The sequence below is a fragment of the Xiphophorus hellerii genome, chromosome 17 (genome assembly GCF_003331165.1).
Source record: "Xiphophorus hellerii strain 12219 chromosome 17, Xiphophorus_hellerii-4.1, whole genome shotgun sequence".
Classification (NCBI taxonomy): domain Eukaryota; kingdom Metazoa; phylum Chordata; class Actinopteri; order Cyprinodontiformes; family Poeciliidae; genus Xiphophorus; species Xiphophorus hellerii.
In genome coordinates, this window is record NC_045688.1 from 10460512 (window position 1) to 10478394 (window position 17883).

The 17883-nt window shown below is 41.2% G+C and overlaps 1 protein-coding gene across 2 annotated transcripts; it reads right to left on the reverse strand.

Moving 5' to 3' along the window:
* Window positions 1–1999: 1999 nt before the first annotated feature.
* On the reverse strand, window positions 2000–17034 carry LOC116736986 (uncharacterized). 2 transcript variants are annotated; one of them, XM_032589906.1, is made up of 24 exons: window positions 16643–17034; window positions 14576–14778; window positions 14252–14356; window positions 14056–14151; window positions 12422–12532; window positions 11569–11692; window positions 11024–11483; window positions 10856–10923; window positions 10534–10780; window positions 10265–10449; window positions 9522–9741; window positions 9280–9428; window positions 7890–7981; window positions 7601–7758; window positions 7353–7498; window positions 6096–6351; window positions 5354–5469; window positions 5028–5265; window positions 4811–4950; window positions 4454–4703; window positions 4245–4375; window positions 2961–3210; window positions 2772–2878; window positions 2000–2690 (listed from the first exon to the last, which is right to left on the reverse strand). In XM_032589906.1, the coding sequence occupies exons 1-24, from the start codon at window positions 16680–16682 to the stop codon at window positions 2683–2685; spliced, it is 3900 nt and encodes a 1299-aa protein (XP_032445797.1). In that variant the 5' UTR covers window positions 16683–17034; the 3' UTR covers window positions 2000–2682. The 2 variants fall into 2 exon arrangements, with proteins under 2 accessions (XP_032445797.1, XP_032445798.1); XM_032589907.1 differs by lacking the exons at window positions 14056–14151; window positions 14252–14356; window positions 14576–14778; window positions 16643–17034 and having other exon boundaries at window positions 11569–11625; window positions 12422–12525.
* Window positions 17035–17883: the final 849 nt, after the last annotated feature.

Consider the following 17883-nt stretch of genomic DNA (forward strand, 5'->3'; position numbering starts at 1 on the left):
CTAAAAGAGAGTCATGTCTCCATGGTGTGTTTGTGTCCTTACAGCAACACCGCACACTCACACACTCTTGGCTGCAGCCAGGCGGTGGTGGTTAGATGCTCTGTCAGATTTAGACCTGTAATTACTGTTTTAACTTCTGGGGACTGTATATTTGTGAGTATGTGTCTGTGTGAAGTCGCCAAACTAAATATACTTTTAAATGCCAGCATGTAGCAGGTTTACCGTTACAGTCCTAACAGACCCTCTTGACTTCAATTACTAATCAATTAAAATGCCAAAATGCTTCAAGACCACGTGAATGTGAACTCCAGTATTTTATTTTATTTTTTTAAATTGTCCATTTGCACCACTTAGTGGCCAATGTGAGATTTGTTTACTTTTCAGCTCCTGGGATCCAAATTCTGAAATCCTCTCATGTGGAAGATAAAACTATACATAAAAAACTACTTTTTAAACATCAAAATATTTACACATCTCGAATCTCAATGAGGAGATTTCTGATATTATTAGACGGGCCAAGAAAAGAAAGAAAGAAAAAAAAAACAAGCAACGAAAAAGGGGAAAAAGACATCGAAGTTAGCATCTGATTCGCCTTCTGACGTTAAATGAGTGAAAACGGCGCCTTCAGAAGCTACATGTCGTATGCCAACTTCAGCTCAAAAAGGCAAGAGAAGCCGCTCAGTTACGTTTACTAAACTAACTTTCTCTTGTTCAACATGCACCAAGGTTACCCATTAATTCAATTATGGTTTAAAATCAAGCTACTTAATAACACTACACTTTGTTTCAAATAGCTACTTTAGCGGTAAATGGGAAGATACAAACATGTCTGCTACTCATTTCGTCACATAAACATACATGTGACATAGCAACGATTAAGCTGTACTCAAGTATGAATTTTATCATGCAACCCTTATTCATATTGTACTAATTTGCTTATAAAGAAATATATAACAACAAAATAAATTTAATGAGACATTACAACGTTTAAGAGCTTACAGGTTGTGCATTTGATGACCAAAAAACAGCAACTGAAGAAAAAGAAAAACTTACTGATTAAATTAGTTATAACACGTAGGATAAAGACTGTGGGGTTACTTTTGACTCATCTTGTAGATGAAAAGGTATAAAAAGCGTCCAGCTATTGTCCAAAAGGCCGGTTTCCTGTCAAAATGTGTCTAAAACTGTCCAACACTGGAGACAAATGGGACAAAAAGTGACATGAAGTCATTACTTTTGACAGGCCCCTTATTTCTTTCTGCTGCTGCCTGTAGCTTTAGCAAAAATAAGCAATTAAATGCAAGCAAATAAGTTATTCTGACTTCAGTAGTTTTGTTTAAATGTCTGTCTTTTCACACACAACAGATGCTACAGCCAGCTGCTTTCTGCTGGAAACTACTGGTGGCCAAGGAATAACAAAACAGAAAAGCAACCAAATTAGTAAGACTGTCTAAAAAAATTTTTTTAAAGCATCTTGTCACAGTGTTAAAATGTCTCGTCTTCATACTCCCTGAATTTCTGAACACTTTTACAAGGTACTGTCCTTAATGTATACATATGGATAAGATAAAATATCAGGCAGGTAAAAAGTATAAAAAAGTTTTAACCTACCTTCCACCATTACCAGGTAAACCAGTAAGTTGCTTAACTTCTCAGGACAGTAATCAACACCATCGTCTTCAGTCAGAAGTTGCAACACAGACTGCTGCAGAAGATCCTTCCTCCCAGCCATCAGCAGCTATAATTGCTCTATGAAGAAACTTCAAATTTGAGTGGACAGACTTACATGACGGATGGAAAGATTAAAAGGAGAATAAAAATAAGGAGAGATTGTTAGATGGAATAATTGAAAGCAGAATAGTATGAAAAAAATGTTTTCCCTCACTTATGCACATTTGGTGCGTATTTAAATGACGTTTTGCTCTTTTCTTAATGCACAGTGACCCTAAATAATCGATTCATCTCTGTGGCAACAACTTGCAAAAAGAGTAAACCACAATCAGGCAATTCATGTTTGTTTTTAATGAATATGAAAAACTTTGACACATTTCGTGGCACAAATGTACTGCGATAAGGTTTGGCGACACAATTAAACCTATAAAATACATATATAAATTAAATAAATAAAATTCTGGACAACGTTAACTCACACTGAGTACAGAACAAGAGACTCGAATGTTTTTCATTTTATGCACGTGGATTTCAAACGGTATAAACATGTGCAGTAGATGTAACAGAGTGGGGCAGGAATTGCGATGAAAAAGCAAGTTTGTGGCGACAGCTGATTGGCTGATTTGCGTTTTTTAACTCACGTGTGCTTGGATTCAGTCTCTTTAGGTTCAAGTAAAAATTAATCACTACAAAAACATGTTCTCGCCGAGGAGCGCTGCGTTTGGCTTCCCTCGAGTCCTGAGCGCCTCGTGTCATGGCTCTGGTTTTTATTTATCACAAGACACTCAAGAGAAGGGACACACACACACACACACACCCACACACACACAAACACCCCCTCACACCCACACAGTTTCAGTCTGATCTAGGTTTGTATTTCTAAAGAATGTCGAAGTATTTAAAGTGTGTACAGAGATTTTCTGTAAATATTTCAGCATTAACGTCTCAGTTCGTCTGGATGATGGACGTCCATCTGCGGCTGTTTCATCACCACCGTGAAGAGGAAGGATTTTATGACTCTGCAACAAGAAGAAATATAAAGGAAACATCAAAAATCAAGCTGTAAAATAATTACAAAAAGCTATGTGGATTAGCCGTACCTATGACTTCAGGTGTATCGTCAGTCAGCGAATCAGAGTTCATCACATACTTGGTGCCAAAGATCTGCACCAACTGCTCAAAATATTTGCACTCTTGTTTATCCCCTCTGAGTACAGGAAAGAAAGGAATAATTATAAGTAGTAAAAAAGCTCGGTGGATAAGAGTTGTACAATATATTCTGCGCTTACTGTCGTCCCTCCAGGAACTGTCTGAAGTTGGCCCTCAGCCTCTTCACCCTGGACTGACACTGTTCAGGGGAGCGGAGGTAGCCCTGGCTGGCCATGACCTGAGAAATCTGCTTATAGATGCTTTTGTTCTTGTTGCCACCCTTCAGATTCTCCTGGATCTCAGCGCTCCCCCAAATGTCCAGGAGGGCCTCCGTCTCTCCGTCCCCCCAGGCCATCTTGGAGCTGTCGGCCAGCCAGTGGTTACCTGAGGCTATCGAGGAAGCACATAGAGGGAGGAATGTTTCTCTGAGGAACAACTTCGAGGTGACGTGGTCGTGATGAAATATGCAAAACTTTACTTGGGGGAGGGGGGGGGGGGGGGAGCAATTAAACGACAGATAAGGTGATTTAATTACTTTCCACATTGTGAATTTTACAGGGTAGACAAAACACAGTGCATGATTATGACGTGGAATAAAATGATGCATTTAAATTTTTATTTTTACACAATAAAAGATAGAAAATTGTGTCATGCATTTGTATTGGGAACCCCGTTTCGCTGCAGTTACAGGTCCAAGTCTTGTCGTGTCATGTCTTTAAAATTCTTGCATATCTTTGGACAGAAATATTTACTCGTTCTTTGCTAAATCTAAACTTCAAGAATGAACGATGAGTTTTTTTCTTAGCTGTGTTCTGCATTTGTAAGGTTCAGGAAAATGTCACATCTTAAAAATCCATACTTATCTACCCAGAGTTCTGTTTAAAATGTAAGACACTAAAGTTCACTCCGGATTAGTAGCATATATTTCTACAGTCGCCCTTTGCATAGAATACTGAAAAAACAGAGACTGGAGGGAAGAAAGGAAGTGAAACAGAGCAAAACGTAACAGAAGGAAAGACACAAGGTAAGAAAACAGGAAGAAGAAATTGCATAAGAAAGGAAGGAAGAAATCTATTCCTCCTTTTTGAAAGACACAAAGAAGCGCAACGACAATTTAAAATACAAAGACCAGAAAAAAAAGTGGTATTGGACTCAGATCAAGGAAGGAAGATAGGAACTTTTACACTATGGAGTGAAGATGCTAACATTTTCCATACATTTCTTTCCCCTTCCTTTTCCAGAAAGTGTAACGACCCTGAAGCTGCCCTGTCAATAGAGCGGAGTGGATCTTATTTATAAAGAGGGCAGAATTCAAAATCATTCCCCACTTTTCAGATTTTTGTTTTGTGAAACATGTTAAAAGAAAAACATCCTCACAAATATTCACTGCCAAGGTACTAGTCAGAAAAATGCCTCCATTTTACCTTTCACTTGGTGCGCTTCAGAGGCCAGCTCGTCCGTTTCGTCGACAGTGAACGGGTTGACAGCAGAGTCGTCCATGTTCAGGTCCTTCCTGAAGATTTTGTCCATTTCATTGAAGAATTTGAATTCTTCCCTGGATTTAAAGGAAAAATAAAAACAAAATCATAAGGAAACAACCTAATAACAAACACATTGTTACAGTTGGACTCACTTTTCGTGGACAAAGCTGTATTTAAGGCGCTTCATGCGGGTGTAGCACTGCTCGGTGGTCCTGATGAAGCCGTGGTTGCTCAGCTTCTCTGAGATGTACTCAAACACGTGTCGGTTCTTCAGGCAGCCCCTCAGGGTGAGCTGGACGCTGTCCTCGCCCCAGATCTCCAGGAGGGTGCGAGTCTCAAGGTCAGACCAGGGAGTCTTTCTGCTCATGTCTGTCAGGATGTGGCTGGTCGAGGGCTGCTCGTCTAAAACAAGAAAAAAAAACCAAACTCTTAAAGATTTCTTTGTCGGTTAATTAAGAAATGCGTACAATAAAGTGCAAACAAGAAGGTGTCGTCGCATTTATACGTACACATTACAGGATCGTGGTCCATTAGGGGCTCTACGGCGGTATCGGTGGCCGAACCGTCCACATCTACGAACGCCAATTCGTTGCCAAGCACCGGGGCGAGAAGGTTGAAGTATCGAAACACTGCCGGCCGCCCTCCGTTTCTGGAAATCGTGAATTCCTTTCAAATGCGCAGGAAAACGAAAACGATAAAAGAAACAAACCGATCTGATTCCTGTACCTGCGGCTGTTGCAGTAGCGCCTGTACATCTTCTTCAGCCGTTTGATCCTCAGCTGGCACTGCTCCGCCGTCCGCAGGTAGCCGTAGGAGGCCAGCTTCTCGGATATGTCTTCGTACACGTGGCCGTTGCGCATGGAGTTCTTCAGGCTGTGCTGCACGTCGTCAGCGGCCCACACCTCGACGAGGGCCACCGTCTCTTCCTCCGACCACGGCGTGTTCGTCTGTTCATCTGAAGACCCTGCAGGCGGACAAGATATCCAAAGATCTGTGGGACGTTGCTGCTTGTTCTGGCACAACGAGAAGGTGTGAACGTTTAGAGGCGGTACCTGGATCCATGGCAGCTTGATCGTCCCGCTCATCAAACTCATCAATGCTCATGGCCTCCTGGCCCAGGATCTGCTCCAGCTGGTGGTAGAACTTGTAATCCATTTTTCTTCCACTCCTAGAAAGAGCAAATAGATTTTTTATTTTTGTTTCAAAAGAAAGGGTTGACTCAGAATCTGTAAAAAAAAATATCACCATATTTTTCAAGTGGAGAAGAATTCGGAGAAAGAAAATATGAATAGAGAAAACTATTTGTATTTACATACTTCAGTTCCTTATCTACTCTTCTTCCTCATAGGAATAGGCATTTAATGCATCATTTATTATGGTCAATTTCTTATTATGATCTGAATTTTTATTTATTTCTTTCACAGTAAATTTCAATTAATGAGGTTTAAATTCCTCCCCAAAATGTCTGTATTGTCAGGATTATTGTCAGGCAATTTTTTCCACTGTTTGTTCAATGAGAACATCAAAAAACATCAATAAATCAGAAAGTACGATTAAATGCAAATACTGTGTGTAGTTTCTTTCTTGTCCTTTCTTCCAGTGTCTGTTTTCTCTGGCCTCCATATAGAAAACCTGACTGCAGATGCATCAAAATGCAGGAATCTCTGCCATTAAGCTATAGTAAACATTAAGTTTAAGATTTTTAAAGGACTGAGAACCCTGGAAAGTTTTTGCGTAGCAATTTGTCGGAACCCCAAAAAAGGTTTCACAGGAGAACAGAGAGGAAGACCTCACTTCTTCCTGTCGTAGCACTGCCGGAAGTTGATCCTCAGCGACTTGACTTTGGAGCGGCACTGCTCTGGGGTTTTGGAGAAGCCGAGGTCATGCAGCCGCTCCGAGATCTCGGCGTAAACGTGCCCGTTGTGGATGAAGCCCCTCAGAGCCCGCTGGATGTCCACATCACCCCAGATCTCGATAAGAGCCAGGGTTTCCTCGTCCGACCAGGTGCTGGTCGCTGGTTTGTCTGCCGATACCTCCGGGGTCTCTCCATCTGGTGCAGAACAAGCAGAACTGGTTGTAACATTGTGTGACTTGTTGACTCCATGCAAGTAAAACCTAAGAAAATTCACCTGAGTCTATAGTCATATCTCTAGCCTCTCTAGTCATATGAGAGGTGAACACAAGACAAAGTATGCAATTTTAATGAGACAAACCCAACAAGCTTGCAGGACTAAAATGGAGCCAAGAAATGAACTCAGTGAACTGAACTGAATTAGACAAATGTTTTATTTTATTATCAATCAATCAGCTTGCTTTGGTATGAATTGTTATGCAGACGTTTAGTGATTTAACTTGAAGTGATTATTGATTCATTTTTTCCCCATTTTAATTAGTTTTCAGTTTGCAAAAAAATAAAAACTCAAACCAAACCCCCGGAAAATAAAGAAGAACTGAGTTCAAACAAAGGCCTCAAACTTCTGAAAGGAATCACATAAATATTGAAGGTAGCTTCAATATTAAACGCAATGATGTGCCATAAGACCTCATATTTTGTTTGTAATCTATTAAAGAGTTGAAAGTCTTAACAAGCTGCAGCAAACCAAAGATTGTTATTTTTGTCTGTTCCCCAAAACCCAATCCTAGAAACCCACAAGGCTTCCTTCACAAAGTAAGATTTGCTCCTTAATTAGAAAAGAAACAGCCTCTCTGCCCATATTTAAAACAAGATGCATTTGGGTGAAAGTTAGCAGATTTTCCTGTGTATTTATGAGGATTTTAAGAAGCTCCTACTACAATAAAAGCAGCACTTTTCAGTGGAAGCAGCTTGCGTAAAATTTGTGGTCACCTGAGAGTTGGTGGTAATTCTGGGATTGCTGACTTTTCTTGGCAACAAAGCAGAAAAAACAAATGATGTGGAAAATTTAGAGCCGGCAGCAAATGCAGCTCAACCTTAGTGTATCAAGGTCGTGAAGTTCGATGCTGTAAAACTACAGAGTGATGCTAGTTTGTTGTCTTTAGCTGGATAGGACAGAAAGGGAAGAGGTCGCCTACCTCTCTCTGTTCCAGACTCTCCATTGGAGTCTTCTGATATTTCAATGGAGTCGGTTATGATGGTGGACGACGTTGACGGCTGCTTGTCCAGAATCTGCTCCAGCAGATCGTAGAATTTAAAGTCGACTCGGTCCGTCCCGGATGAGCTGCAGATATAAAACAGAGTTATGAGCGCCCATGTATCAAAAGAAATAAAATAAATAAATTTTAAAAATCACAACGATCAACAACATTTCGGTTGCTTTTACCTCATGTTTTCTTTACACTGGCGGTAGGCGGCTTTCAGCCGTTTGATCCTGGTGTGGCACTGCTCCGGGGTGCGGGAGTAACCGTTGGCATTCAGCTTCTCTGACACCTCAGTAAAGATGTGTCCGTTGTGCGGGTAGCGCCTCAAGCACTGCTGCATCTGAACAGTAAAGCATCTTTAGCATCTAAACAACGTATTCAGTTAATAAAAAACTGGGTTTAGACCAGTTAACCGCCTGGTTTAGCAATGGGAGTAACGTAGATCTCGCATGAATGAACTGGGCTCTCTACCTGAGGGTCGCCCCAAACCTCCAGGAGGATGATGGTCTCTTTGTCGGACCACGGCACTTTCTTTCGGTCCTCCTGAACTCCCACAGCAGACTCTGGAGACACAAACGTTAACCTGGGATTGTTATCAGCACTTATGTTAGCAGCTGCATATCTCAGTCGGGGTCAATCTGTTTGAATTTTCCATGTAGAAATTACTTGGGAGTCTGCAGGGAGAAAGACTATTCACTAGTGGAAAATATTCAGGATTGTTGACATTCCTTCCAGGAGCGGAGAGTCCCAGCAAATTCCACACGTAGATCAAAATGCTGACCGGTCAGAACATTTCCAAAAATAATCAGAGCGGAGCACACAGCGTTACTTCTGTTGGGAGAAGCTTTGTGGGAATTTAAGCAAAGTTTGCGTTTGCAGTGTTGCTCCTAGAAAAAAACACCCAAATTCAGGAAAAAAAAAAAAAAAGTAGGTTGGTGCAGAACTTTGAAAATAAACATTGCAATTTCTGTTTCTTCGTAAGGAAACTATGGATTTTAGGGAGGAATGCGGATCACAACTTGGATCTGAAATAACACAGATGGTTTATTTTCAACGTCTTTTGATTGGTTGTTGTGTAAGAGTGATTTCACATCCTGTCAGCAACTTTCAATATGAAATCTGGTTCCAACAGACAACTTCCAGCTCTTTTGCTCAGGATACTAGAAAAATCCTGACAAAAGAAAAACAAGCTCTGCTGGTAATGCCGTGGTTGAAGAGGTCAAAGGTCAAACTGCATGTGGAGGCCCGTGACAGCCAGAGACTGCTCCTCTCTGGGCCGTTCTGATGAAAGCGCCCCAAACTTATCTACGTCAGCAGATGCAAACAACAATCCTGGGTTCACTGGGAGCCACCTGGAGCAGCAGAGGCTGGAAACCGGCAGCAGCCGTCACTGAGAAGATAAACGTAGCATCTGCAGCCTTGAGAAGACGAGCAAGCTTCAGTAAATCTCAAGCTGCTCTGTTTGTGTAACTAAAGTGCTGTGAAAAAGAGTTTTCTCTCCTCCAGATTTCTTCTGTTTCTGCTTTATTTTCAGGCAATTTTAAGCCAAGTTTATACTAAATGTAGGGCTAAAATATTGATTTCATTTATTAAAGGGGGAAAAAGTTATCCAAACCCCTAATATGGCTCTTTGTCAAAAAGTAATAACCCCAAAAAGTAGACAAGATCCAAACTAATGCTTAAAAGAGAAGGTAAGATTCCCTTGATTAGAGAGTAATTCAGTGGGTGAAGAATTTAAACCTTACACTATTATCTTATCAAGAAATTAATCAAATGTATCAATAGATAAAAATGGCAGGCCAAATGGAACAGAGGAGTGCTTCTTCTGCATGTTTATTAAAGATAATTATAAACCTTTTACCGATGTTATGGTGACTGAAGGAAGGAAAGTCACCGTCATCGTCCTTCATCGACATGTCGTCCAGCTGCATCACCGACTGGAAGTCCTTGACTAAAATCCTTCCCAGCTCATTGTAAAACTTGCACTGAACTTGTTCATGTCCTTTCAAACTAGAAAATATTAACAGAAGAAAGGCACATTTAAATATTACAGAGAACATCACACATATTCCCTTCCATCCCTCCCTGTGTAAGTGTGTGTACTTGTTTTGGTAGCACTGCCTGAAGCTGGATTTGAGCCGTTTCAGTCTCGTCTGGCATTGCTCCGGCGTGCGGGAAAAGCCCAGGGCGGCCATCTTGCTGGATATGATGGAGAAAAGGTGTCCCGTTCGGTTCCCTCTCAGGTCCTGCTGCATTTTGTCGGTGCTCCAAATGTTGATGAGGGCCAGGGTCTCCATGTCCGTCCACGGCACACTTCGAGTTCCTACCACGACGAAAGCAGTTGGATGAAAACGACCGGATGAGTCCTGTGTGCAACACGGCCTTACGACTGCATGGATTCCACTTCAACTTTTTTATTTTTAGTCACCTCCCAACCGCAAACGTCTAGGTTTGTTGTTGGGATTTTATAGGACAGATGACAACAAATTGGTGTCTATACCTGAGGTTCTTCAGAATAGGGAGGGTCTATTTATCTGTATCTATTTTCCCCATCAACTCAGACCAGTATTTCTAAATTTGTGGAGGATAAATGTTCCCAAAGCATGATTCTGCCACCACCATGCTTCACCATGTGTTCAGGCTGATGTGCACTTTCTTCAACATATTTGCAACATCCTCTAAATCACATGCAGCAAACCTGAAATGAATCTTCTGTTTCAAATCAGCTTTCTTTTTACTTCTCTTTCGTAATATTGAGGTTTGTAGGTTTCAATAGTACTTGAAGAAAAGGAATAACGCTTTACATTTCTGAGATTAAAACTAATGATATGAATGCAACATTGTACCGATTTCTAGCTGCCCGGAGTGTCCGATAAACTGCAAGTCTTCTTCTCCGTCTTGGGTGTCGTCGTCGTCGTCGTCGACGACTTCCTCCACATCGTAGGTTATCTCAGGGAGAGACGAGGCGGATGAAGAGCCGATGATCTGCTCAAGCTTTGAGTAAAATTTATGGTCCGGCCTCGAGTTCCCTCTGACGGTAGATAAGGAACGAGCGTTTTTAATGCAGATCACTCACATTTTCTCCAATGCTTCATAAATGAAAGAGGAGGGTTACTTGAGGCTCTGGCGGAAGCATTTCTTCAGTCGTTTGATCCTCGTCTGGCACTGCTCCACAGTCCTCATGTAGCCCCGCTCGGCCATCTTCTGAGCGATTTGAGTAAATATGTGGCGGTTTTTCAAGCAGCCCTTCAAGGCTTGCTGCACCGAATCCTTCCCCCAGATGTCAAGCAGATGGAGCGTCTCTTCATCTGACCAGGGGACCTTTGAGTCCATCAGAACGGGGAAGGAACGTTCCTGAGAGTCTAAAATTAGACACAGCCTATTCAATAGCTAGTTTATTTAAAAGTCTAAACTCTGCATACATACATGGCACAAACCTGTATATTCTCCCCATATGGAGATCAGGGGAGATTCACCTGAATTCTCATCATCCACTGAAGAATTTCTGCAAAAGCGGGAAATATAAATTTCGATAACTACAAAACTTGAAACAGTATTTCACGTGTTATTTAAGAAATGAACTTAAGCATGTCTGTTTCTCTTACAGAACGGCTGAAGCCTCGGCATTTTGCTTCCTGGGAACGTCCACGCCTCCACTCAGCTTCCTCTTTCTTGAGCTCTGGGAGCCCAACAAGCTGGGGGTGCTCTCGCTGGCCTCCGAGTCCGAGTCCGCCCCCTCGTTGGAAATAGTGAGGTCAATGGTTTCGTTGCACGGCCGCGTCGAGCACTGAATTTTCCGTTCCTGAGAAGTGGTCATGTTCCTGACCTGCAGCTGCCAAGCGCCGGACTCCCGCTCCTCCCTCAGTTTCTGTCTCAGCGTGTCAGAAGCCCTGTTGCTCGGCTTCTCTTGGCTGCTGGTGTTGCTCGCAGCTCCAAGATGTGCTGGAGGGGTTGAGTCTTTAGCTTGGGCAGGAGACTCGGAGGTGGCTTCAATAACAGGCCTGGTTCCAGGAGGCAGCGAGAGGGAGGAGAGGATGCAGTCATCCATTGGTAACAGTTCTGGATCTGCAGGGTAATAATAATTTTTTTAACAACGTGACCACAGTTTGGTTGAAATTTAGCGTTTCGCTTTGATAAATTAAGGTCCCACCTTTTTCTTCAAAATGGCCGAGGTTCTTGTGGTGATCAAGTAAAGCCTTCATGTCATCTGGTGGGAAAAATGTTCGTAAACAGTCTTCAAGAAATGTAGGGACGTCTGTCAGCAAAGCTGCCAACTGAGAAGAAAGATTATATTAGTGCATTTATTACACATTCACATTGTTTTTTTGTTTGTTTGGGGGGTTTTTTTATAGCTGAAAGAAACAATTGTCTTGCAGCTTCCAGGACGCCTGAAACCATGAAAACGTCACTGGACTGTGGAAGACCTGCAGATCATCACAGGACTTCCATCCTAGGCACCTGTACTAAGAGGTTTCTTTACAATTTGCAAAATCCTCTACAATCTAGTGGGTCTTATTTTATTTTTAATGTTGTGGTGTTGCCTTAGTCTGGTATGAATGCGGTCGTAGACTTGATTTAGATGCACTGCATTTAAATTGCATTTAAAATCATCTAATTACACTCAAACAGCGTAAATTTAAAAGATAGGTATAATCACTGCTGCCTATTTAACGCACTAATTTCCTATGTTGAGATGACTAAAAGGCTTTGTGATTGTGTTTTTCTCTAGGGATTCTCTGCTAAAAAAGAAGGATTATGAGGAAGAGTCTACTGGGACAGTGTGGCCCCCAGTTAACCATCCTCCACCTTTCATCACACCTGAGCCCTCAGTACTCAGGATACATCGCACAACTGAGCGCTGAATTTGGATTAAAGGAGACAAAAATGTGTTATATTTGGCTTTGGACCATCAATATATTGGAGTCAAATGTAACATGCTGAAGCTTTGTTTAATATAAGTGGTTAATAATGTCTTCTATGCTCCAGCTGAAGTAACAAAGCACCTGGTTGAAGTCTGGAATAGGCATTAGCTCATCCAGTCTTGATATGAACTCCCACACCAGCATCTCGAGGGCAGCGTCATACTTTGGGCCGAAATACACCGGGAAGATTTCCTGCAAATTAAATCCAAACATCAAAGATATAAATCGGTTTAACAAGGAGGACATATTCTGAAAACCTGAATTTCTCTGAATCCACTAGATCGTTTTTAGTATAACAAGAAGAAACATTGCAGTCAGCGGATTTTAGGTAATTTAACAAGAAGTGCAGCACAGAGCATCAGTGGAGGATTTGACCTTTGCTTCCCATGTGAAGGCGATGCTTAATCACCAGTGAAAAACCAGGAAGAAAAACCATCAAACATTTTGTTTTGCATCATTCATATATGCTGTTGTGTGCGTGGGCCTTTTTCTAAATAAAACTGTTATGAAGAATGAGAATATTTACAAGTCAAATGTGGCAATAATTACAACCCAATGTGGTCGTCAACTCTTAGTTTTTTGGTGTTCTGGGGATATAATTGTGTGGCTTCAGCAGTATTACGCTCTGGGCTCCAAAATGTGGCCTTAACAGTCCAGCGCTCTATAAATCATCAGTGCGTGAGATGGAGGGATGCAGAGCGCACGTAAGGAGCATATACTCAATACCCCTGCAGTCAGCAGCGTGCTACGTGGATGTGTGCTACGACTGCTGTGATAAGATGATTATTTAAAAAAATATGTACATTTGAGCATGCAGGTGCTTTTCTGTGATTGGTGGAGCCACAAGATGGACAAGTACAGTTACCTAAAAGGACGGCTGTTATCCATCCTGTGCTCATCTGAACCTGTAGCACCTCTGTGAACATCTTTAAAGCCGAATGTTACATTGAGGAGTTTGTAGGAATGGACGGTCCTTTTTCGGACCGTTAGTTAGGAAGATAAACTTATCTTATTGTTTGATTTATTGATTTTGAATACGTATGTTTGGTTAAGATTCCTGACAGTTTCCTTTTAATTGTTCACACTGGATTCACACCCGGTTCCATTAAAGTGTTAAATATCTAAATCTAATCTAAAAACGCGTCGAAGATAAATTATTGTAAATTGTTCAACTGTGCGTTTTAGCTGCTGGAGGTCCGATGAAGACGGATCATTTTCATGTTGTGGTCTAAATTCAATGCCTTAAATTCCTGTTCATTCCCGAAGAAAGTTTCAAACTTTTAAACATTTCCTGAAATTTTGCAACCCTAATGAGCCATATGAAAACAGAACGAAAACATGCACTCAGTTTGCTAAAGTATTGAACTTCAGCGAACCGAAGAAAGCATGTGATGAGCCAAACGTAACTTTAGAAAATAAATTAAAAAGCTACGGCCGTTTTAGGTAACGTGCTGGCAGGATATTACAGTCGCTTCCTTAACATGCAGCAGCAGCATATTAATCTGCAGAAAGTCCAGTCGTAACAAAAATCAAAAAGTGAGTCAAGTGCTATATAAAAACCATATTATCATTTTTTTTTTATTCATTGCAACTGAAAAGTACTAAAATGTCAAACCTATCCATAGCATTCATTTAAAGCAAACACAAGCCGAAACATGTTATCCGCAAATGTTGACATAAATGGAACAACAAGCAAACAAAGTGAGAGGTCTTACTTGGAAAAAATATTTTCTCTCAGACGGATCTTCAAGTAACGAGTGCACCAGCTCTACAAAGTTCACCTCAGACTCCTCCACCTGGTTTATGGTTACCTTAAAAAAGGGAAAACAACAACAAACAGATATGGAGTATATCATCTAAGTATAAAATTGCAGATGTGACTCAACTAACTGGGAGTCCTGGTTTGCTCACATGGTGATCCTTGGCTGTGCTGACCGGAGCTTTTATTCTGTCCAGATGTGGCTGAATGGTCTGCATGTCCACTGGGTGATCTCCTCGACAGAGCTCCAGGACCAACTAGTTACACAAGGCGGGTCATTTTACCTTTCATAAAATGTTACTACAGGGAATATAAATACGGACGTGTAGGTGGTTAAAATTAACTATACAAATACAGTACAAAGAACCAAGTTGATGCTGATTTTATGCTTTATTTAAAAACAGCATCAGCAACATGAATGCAGTATTTATTATGCGTCATTAATCAAGAAAAAAAAAAAAAAACCCTCTACTGACCCTGGCCCTGAGGCCCAGGATGAGCTGAGCCCTCTGACTGTAGCTCATCAGCTCTGGGACCAGCTCCGTCACCATGGTAACAAACTCCTCTAGCATCCCATAGTGATCCACGAGTCCCCGCTGCACGACTTGCCACACTGCAGCCGACAGGAGCTGCAAGGGTGGGGCCAGGAGCCGCAGATAACGGACAGGGAGATCATTACCTGGAGACAAACACGACGACACAAACGCCTCAAAATATTTTAAGAAGTTGTGTAAAATACCCAAGAGCTCAGCAAATAATTTAGAAATGCATATGTGATCTTTACAGTTTTCATTCAAAGGAAAATAATGATAATATTTGAGGCAATTGGCTCAAGATATGTTAAAATGTGCAATTAAAATCCAGCTTTACACAATGTTGTCTTTTTTTTTTTTTTTTACTTCTTTTAATTACAAAAACAAATAAGTACATCCAACGACACACACCAATGAAGTAGTGGATTTACAGTGAGTATTCCTACACCTTGAACTTTTCCACATTTTGACATGTTACAAACCTTTCTAAGATTATAAGAGATAGACAAACACAACTTTAACAGTTTATGTAAGTGCAAATCTGGAAATTGTGGCATATATTTGCCCTGACGGCCCTTTACACAGGCACACCTAAGCAAAATCTAGTTCAACTAATTGCCTTCATTGTGTGTCAAATATTAAAATGACAACATATGTGTCTCCGTCACTCAGTGACCTTTAACATTTTGGCACAATGTATTTGTGTCAGGTGAGAGCATCTGCTCGGCTGATGATATCTTTGCGATGTACCGTGCATCTAAAGTGTCAACGTTAGCAAGCGACACCCAAAATGAGACATGGTGGTGGCAGCGTCATGCTGTGGGGGAAGCTGTTTTCAGCAGAGACAAGGATTGGGTGAGATGATTACACAGAGTAATCCTGGAATTCAACCTAAGTCTGTGGCCAACAATGCTACACACGTATCCATACATGCATGCAAGATTAATAGCATGTTCGTATGTAACTCAGACCTAAATACAACTGGTACTTAAAGCTTGCAAAACGCTTGTAAAAAGGGCAGAAGTTCAGCTACCAGCAGGACAACGACCCTAAACAAAGGTTTAGATAAAAGCATAGTCATGTGTTATGGCCCAGTCAAAGTCCAAACATGAATTAAATCGAGAATCCTGGACGAGACTTGGAAAAAGCTTTTCATGGAAGCCCTGCGTCCAATGAGACTGAGCTTCATTCTGCACAGAAGGATTGACAGTTTTTAAGTGCAAAGCCAGCAGAAGAGCCTGAAAAGACTTGCAGCCGAGGTGGCAATGGAAGACGGTTTCTCCAAAGTAATGACCCGGTGGAGTCTGAATGCAAATGCACATCACCCGTTTCAGCATTTTAAATTTGAAAGGCATTAATCAATTCGCCTTCGTTTCACAATCATGCACTACTTTGTCTTGGTCTATCAAACGAAAACCCAATAAAAACACGCTGAAATTTGAGATTGTAACCTGGGAAAAAAAGGAGGAGAAAATATTCAAGAGCTCTGGATGCTAGCAAGATGCATCCACTCATGGTTGCATCCTCAGTCTACAACCTCCTCCGGAAGCCCGAAATGATCCATCTAGGAGCAAAGCACGCATAAGTGAACTCACATTGGAGAATTACTGCGTAAAATAATGATATGACAGCGTCTAGCACAAACTCCTCCGACTGTTGTACTGAGGGCTTCGTAGAGCTGTTGGGCTTTTGGCACAAATACGGGAGGAAAGAAGAAGAAAAAAACACTGAATAATGCTGTGATCGGCAAGGAAAGAATATGGCACACAAATATTCAGCCAAACAGATGCGTGCCCCAAGGAGGGGTGGGAATAAAACAGCCTTCACCTCCCATCACTATTAGCAAAGACCGGATTGTATATTCATTAATAATATAAATGGCAGTGATGAGAACAAAAGCAGTTATTTACTCTATTCCTGTGAGTCTCGTAGTAGCCAGTAGTCGCCAGCACAAAATCCAGCATAACAAAACGGTAAACATTTGGATTATTTTGAGGAGGATGCACGCACCTCGGCTGTTTCCACTTTCCGCTCCGCGTTTTATTTCCATTTAGCAGCTGACCGAAAGGGAAAAATGCACGGCCCTGGATCTCGCCCTCGGGTTGTGGTTGCTACAGAAAATGAACGGGGGGAGGGACGGGGGGTCGTGGGGGGGACGGGGAGAGAAAGACACAGAGAGCAAGCCTTATGAGATAGCTTTATAAATAAATCCAAATTTTTTGATAAGTGTGTCAACCATCTGCGATCGACAACCCATGAAAAGGAGGTGCGATTTTTCTGGACGCATGAAAAACCTCCTGAATTTCGTCTTGGGCTCGGATTATGAGCAGAACAATGGTTCCTGGTCTCATCCGCCTCAGTCCAGATCATGGCAAACCCTCTTTCCTGGTTGGTTGACGAAGACCGGCTCGACCAAGCAATTCTGCTCATTTACCGCTAGATGGCGCCAAAGGCTCTGTTTATTGCCAGGTTTTATTAGCGCGCTTTAATTAAAGGCAATAATAAAAGAGACGCGATGCTTGAGCGAACGAACTAAATGAGCTAATTAAGAATAAATACATTAAATAACTCATATTGTTATGTAAAAAAAAATCGCTTGTTGTCTTTAGATAAGTCAATCTTAATGTGGCAAGAAAAAAACCCCACTAACATTGAATAGTCTTACTTTAAAAAATAGAAGTAATCCTCAACACGCAAAAAACACAAAACTCTATTAGTGAAAGAAAAGATAATTAGTTTTATTATCTGCTGAGATGTCTACTTTTAACTATCTGAAAAATTGACATTTTATAGACATTTAAAAGTAACAATGGGGGAAATGTTAAAACTAACCTTACAACTCCTTAAAAAACTGAAAAGAAACGAAGTTCAGTGAAAGAAGAACTCGCTTGTTTTTTATTTTCTGTAGATAAAACACAATATAAAAAACATTCAATAATGTCGTAATGTCATGTTGCGAACTTAACCTTAACCAAATAAAAAGAACTATGTTAAAAATAATGATCAAAACAAACAAAAAGGTTATTGAGATGTAATTTTGCCCAGGGAGGCACAGACTAGAGAGTTTTTTGGGGTTTTTTTTATTTTTTTTACCGTCAGTGGGTATAGGTGCCTCCTGTACCAGTCGCAGTTGATTTGAGATGTTTGAAACTATTCTTTTAATTTGATCAAATCCTTTGTATCAACCTAAATCAGTCAATACAAAAGGAGGCCATTTAGTACCACAGAGACGGTATGCAGAGCAGCCACCA

Coding starts and splice junctions, on each gene's coding strand:
- LOC116736986 (XM_032589906.1), bottom strand. CDS start 16,682: ATGGAAATAAAACGCGGAGCGGAAAGTGGAAACAGCCGAG. Junction 10,924..11,023: donor GCCGAGGCTTCAGCCGTTCT/GTAAGAGAAACA, acceptor CCGCTTTTGCAG/AAATTCTTCAGTGGATGATG. Junction 7,982..9,279: donor CTTCAGTCACCATAACATCG/GTAAAAGGTTTA, acceptor TTGTGTCTCCAG/AGTCTGCTGTGGGAGTTCAG.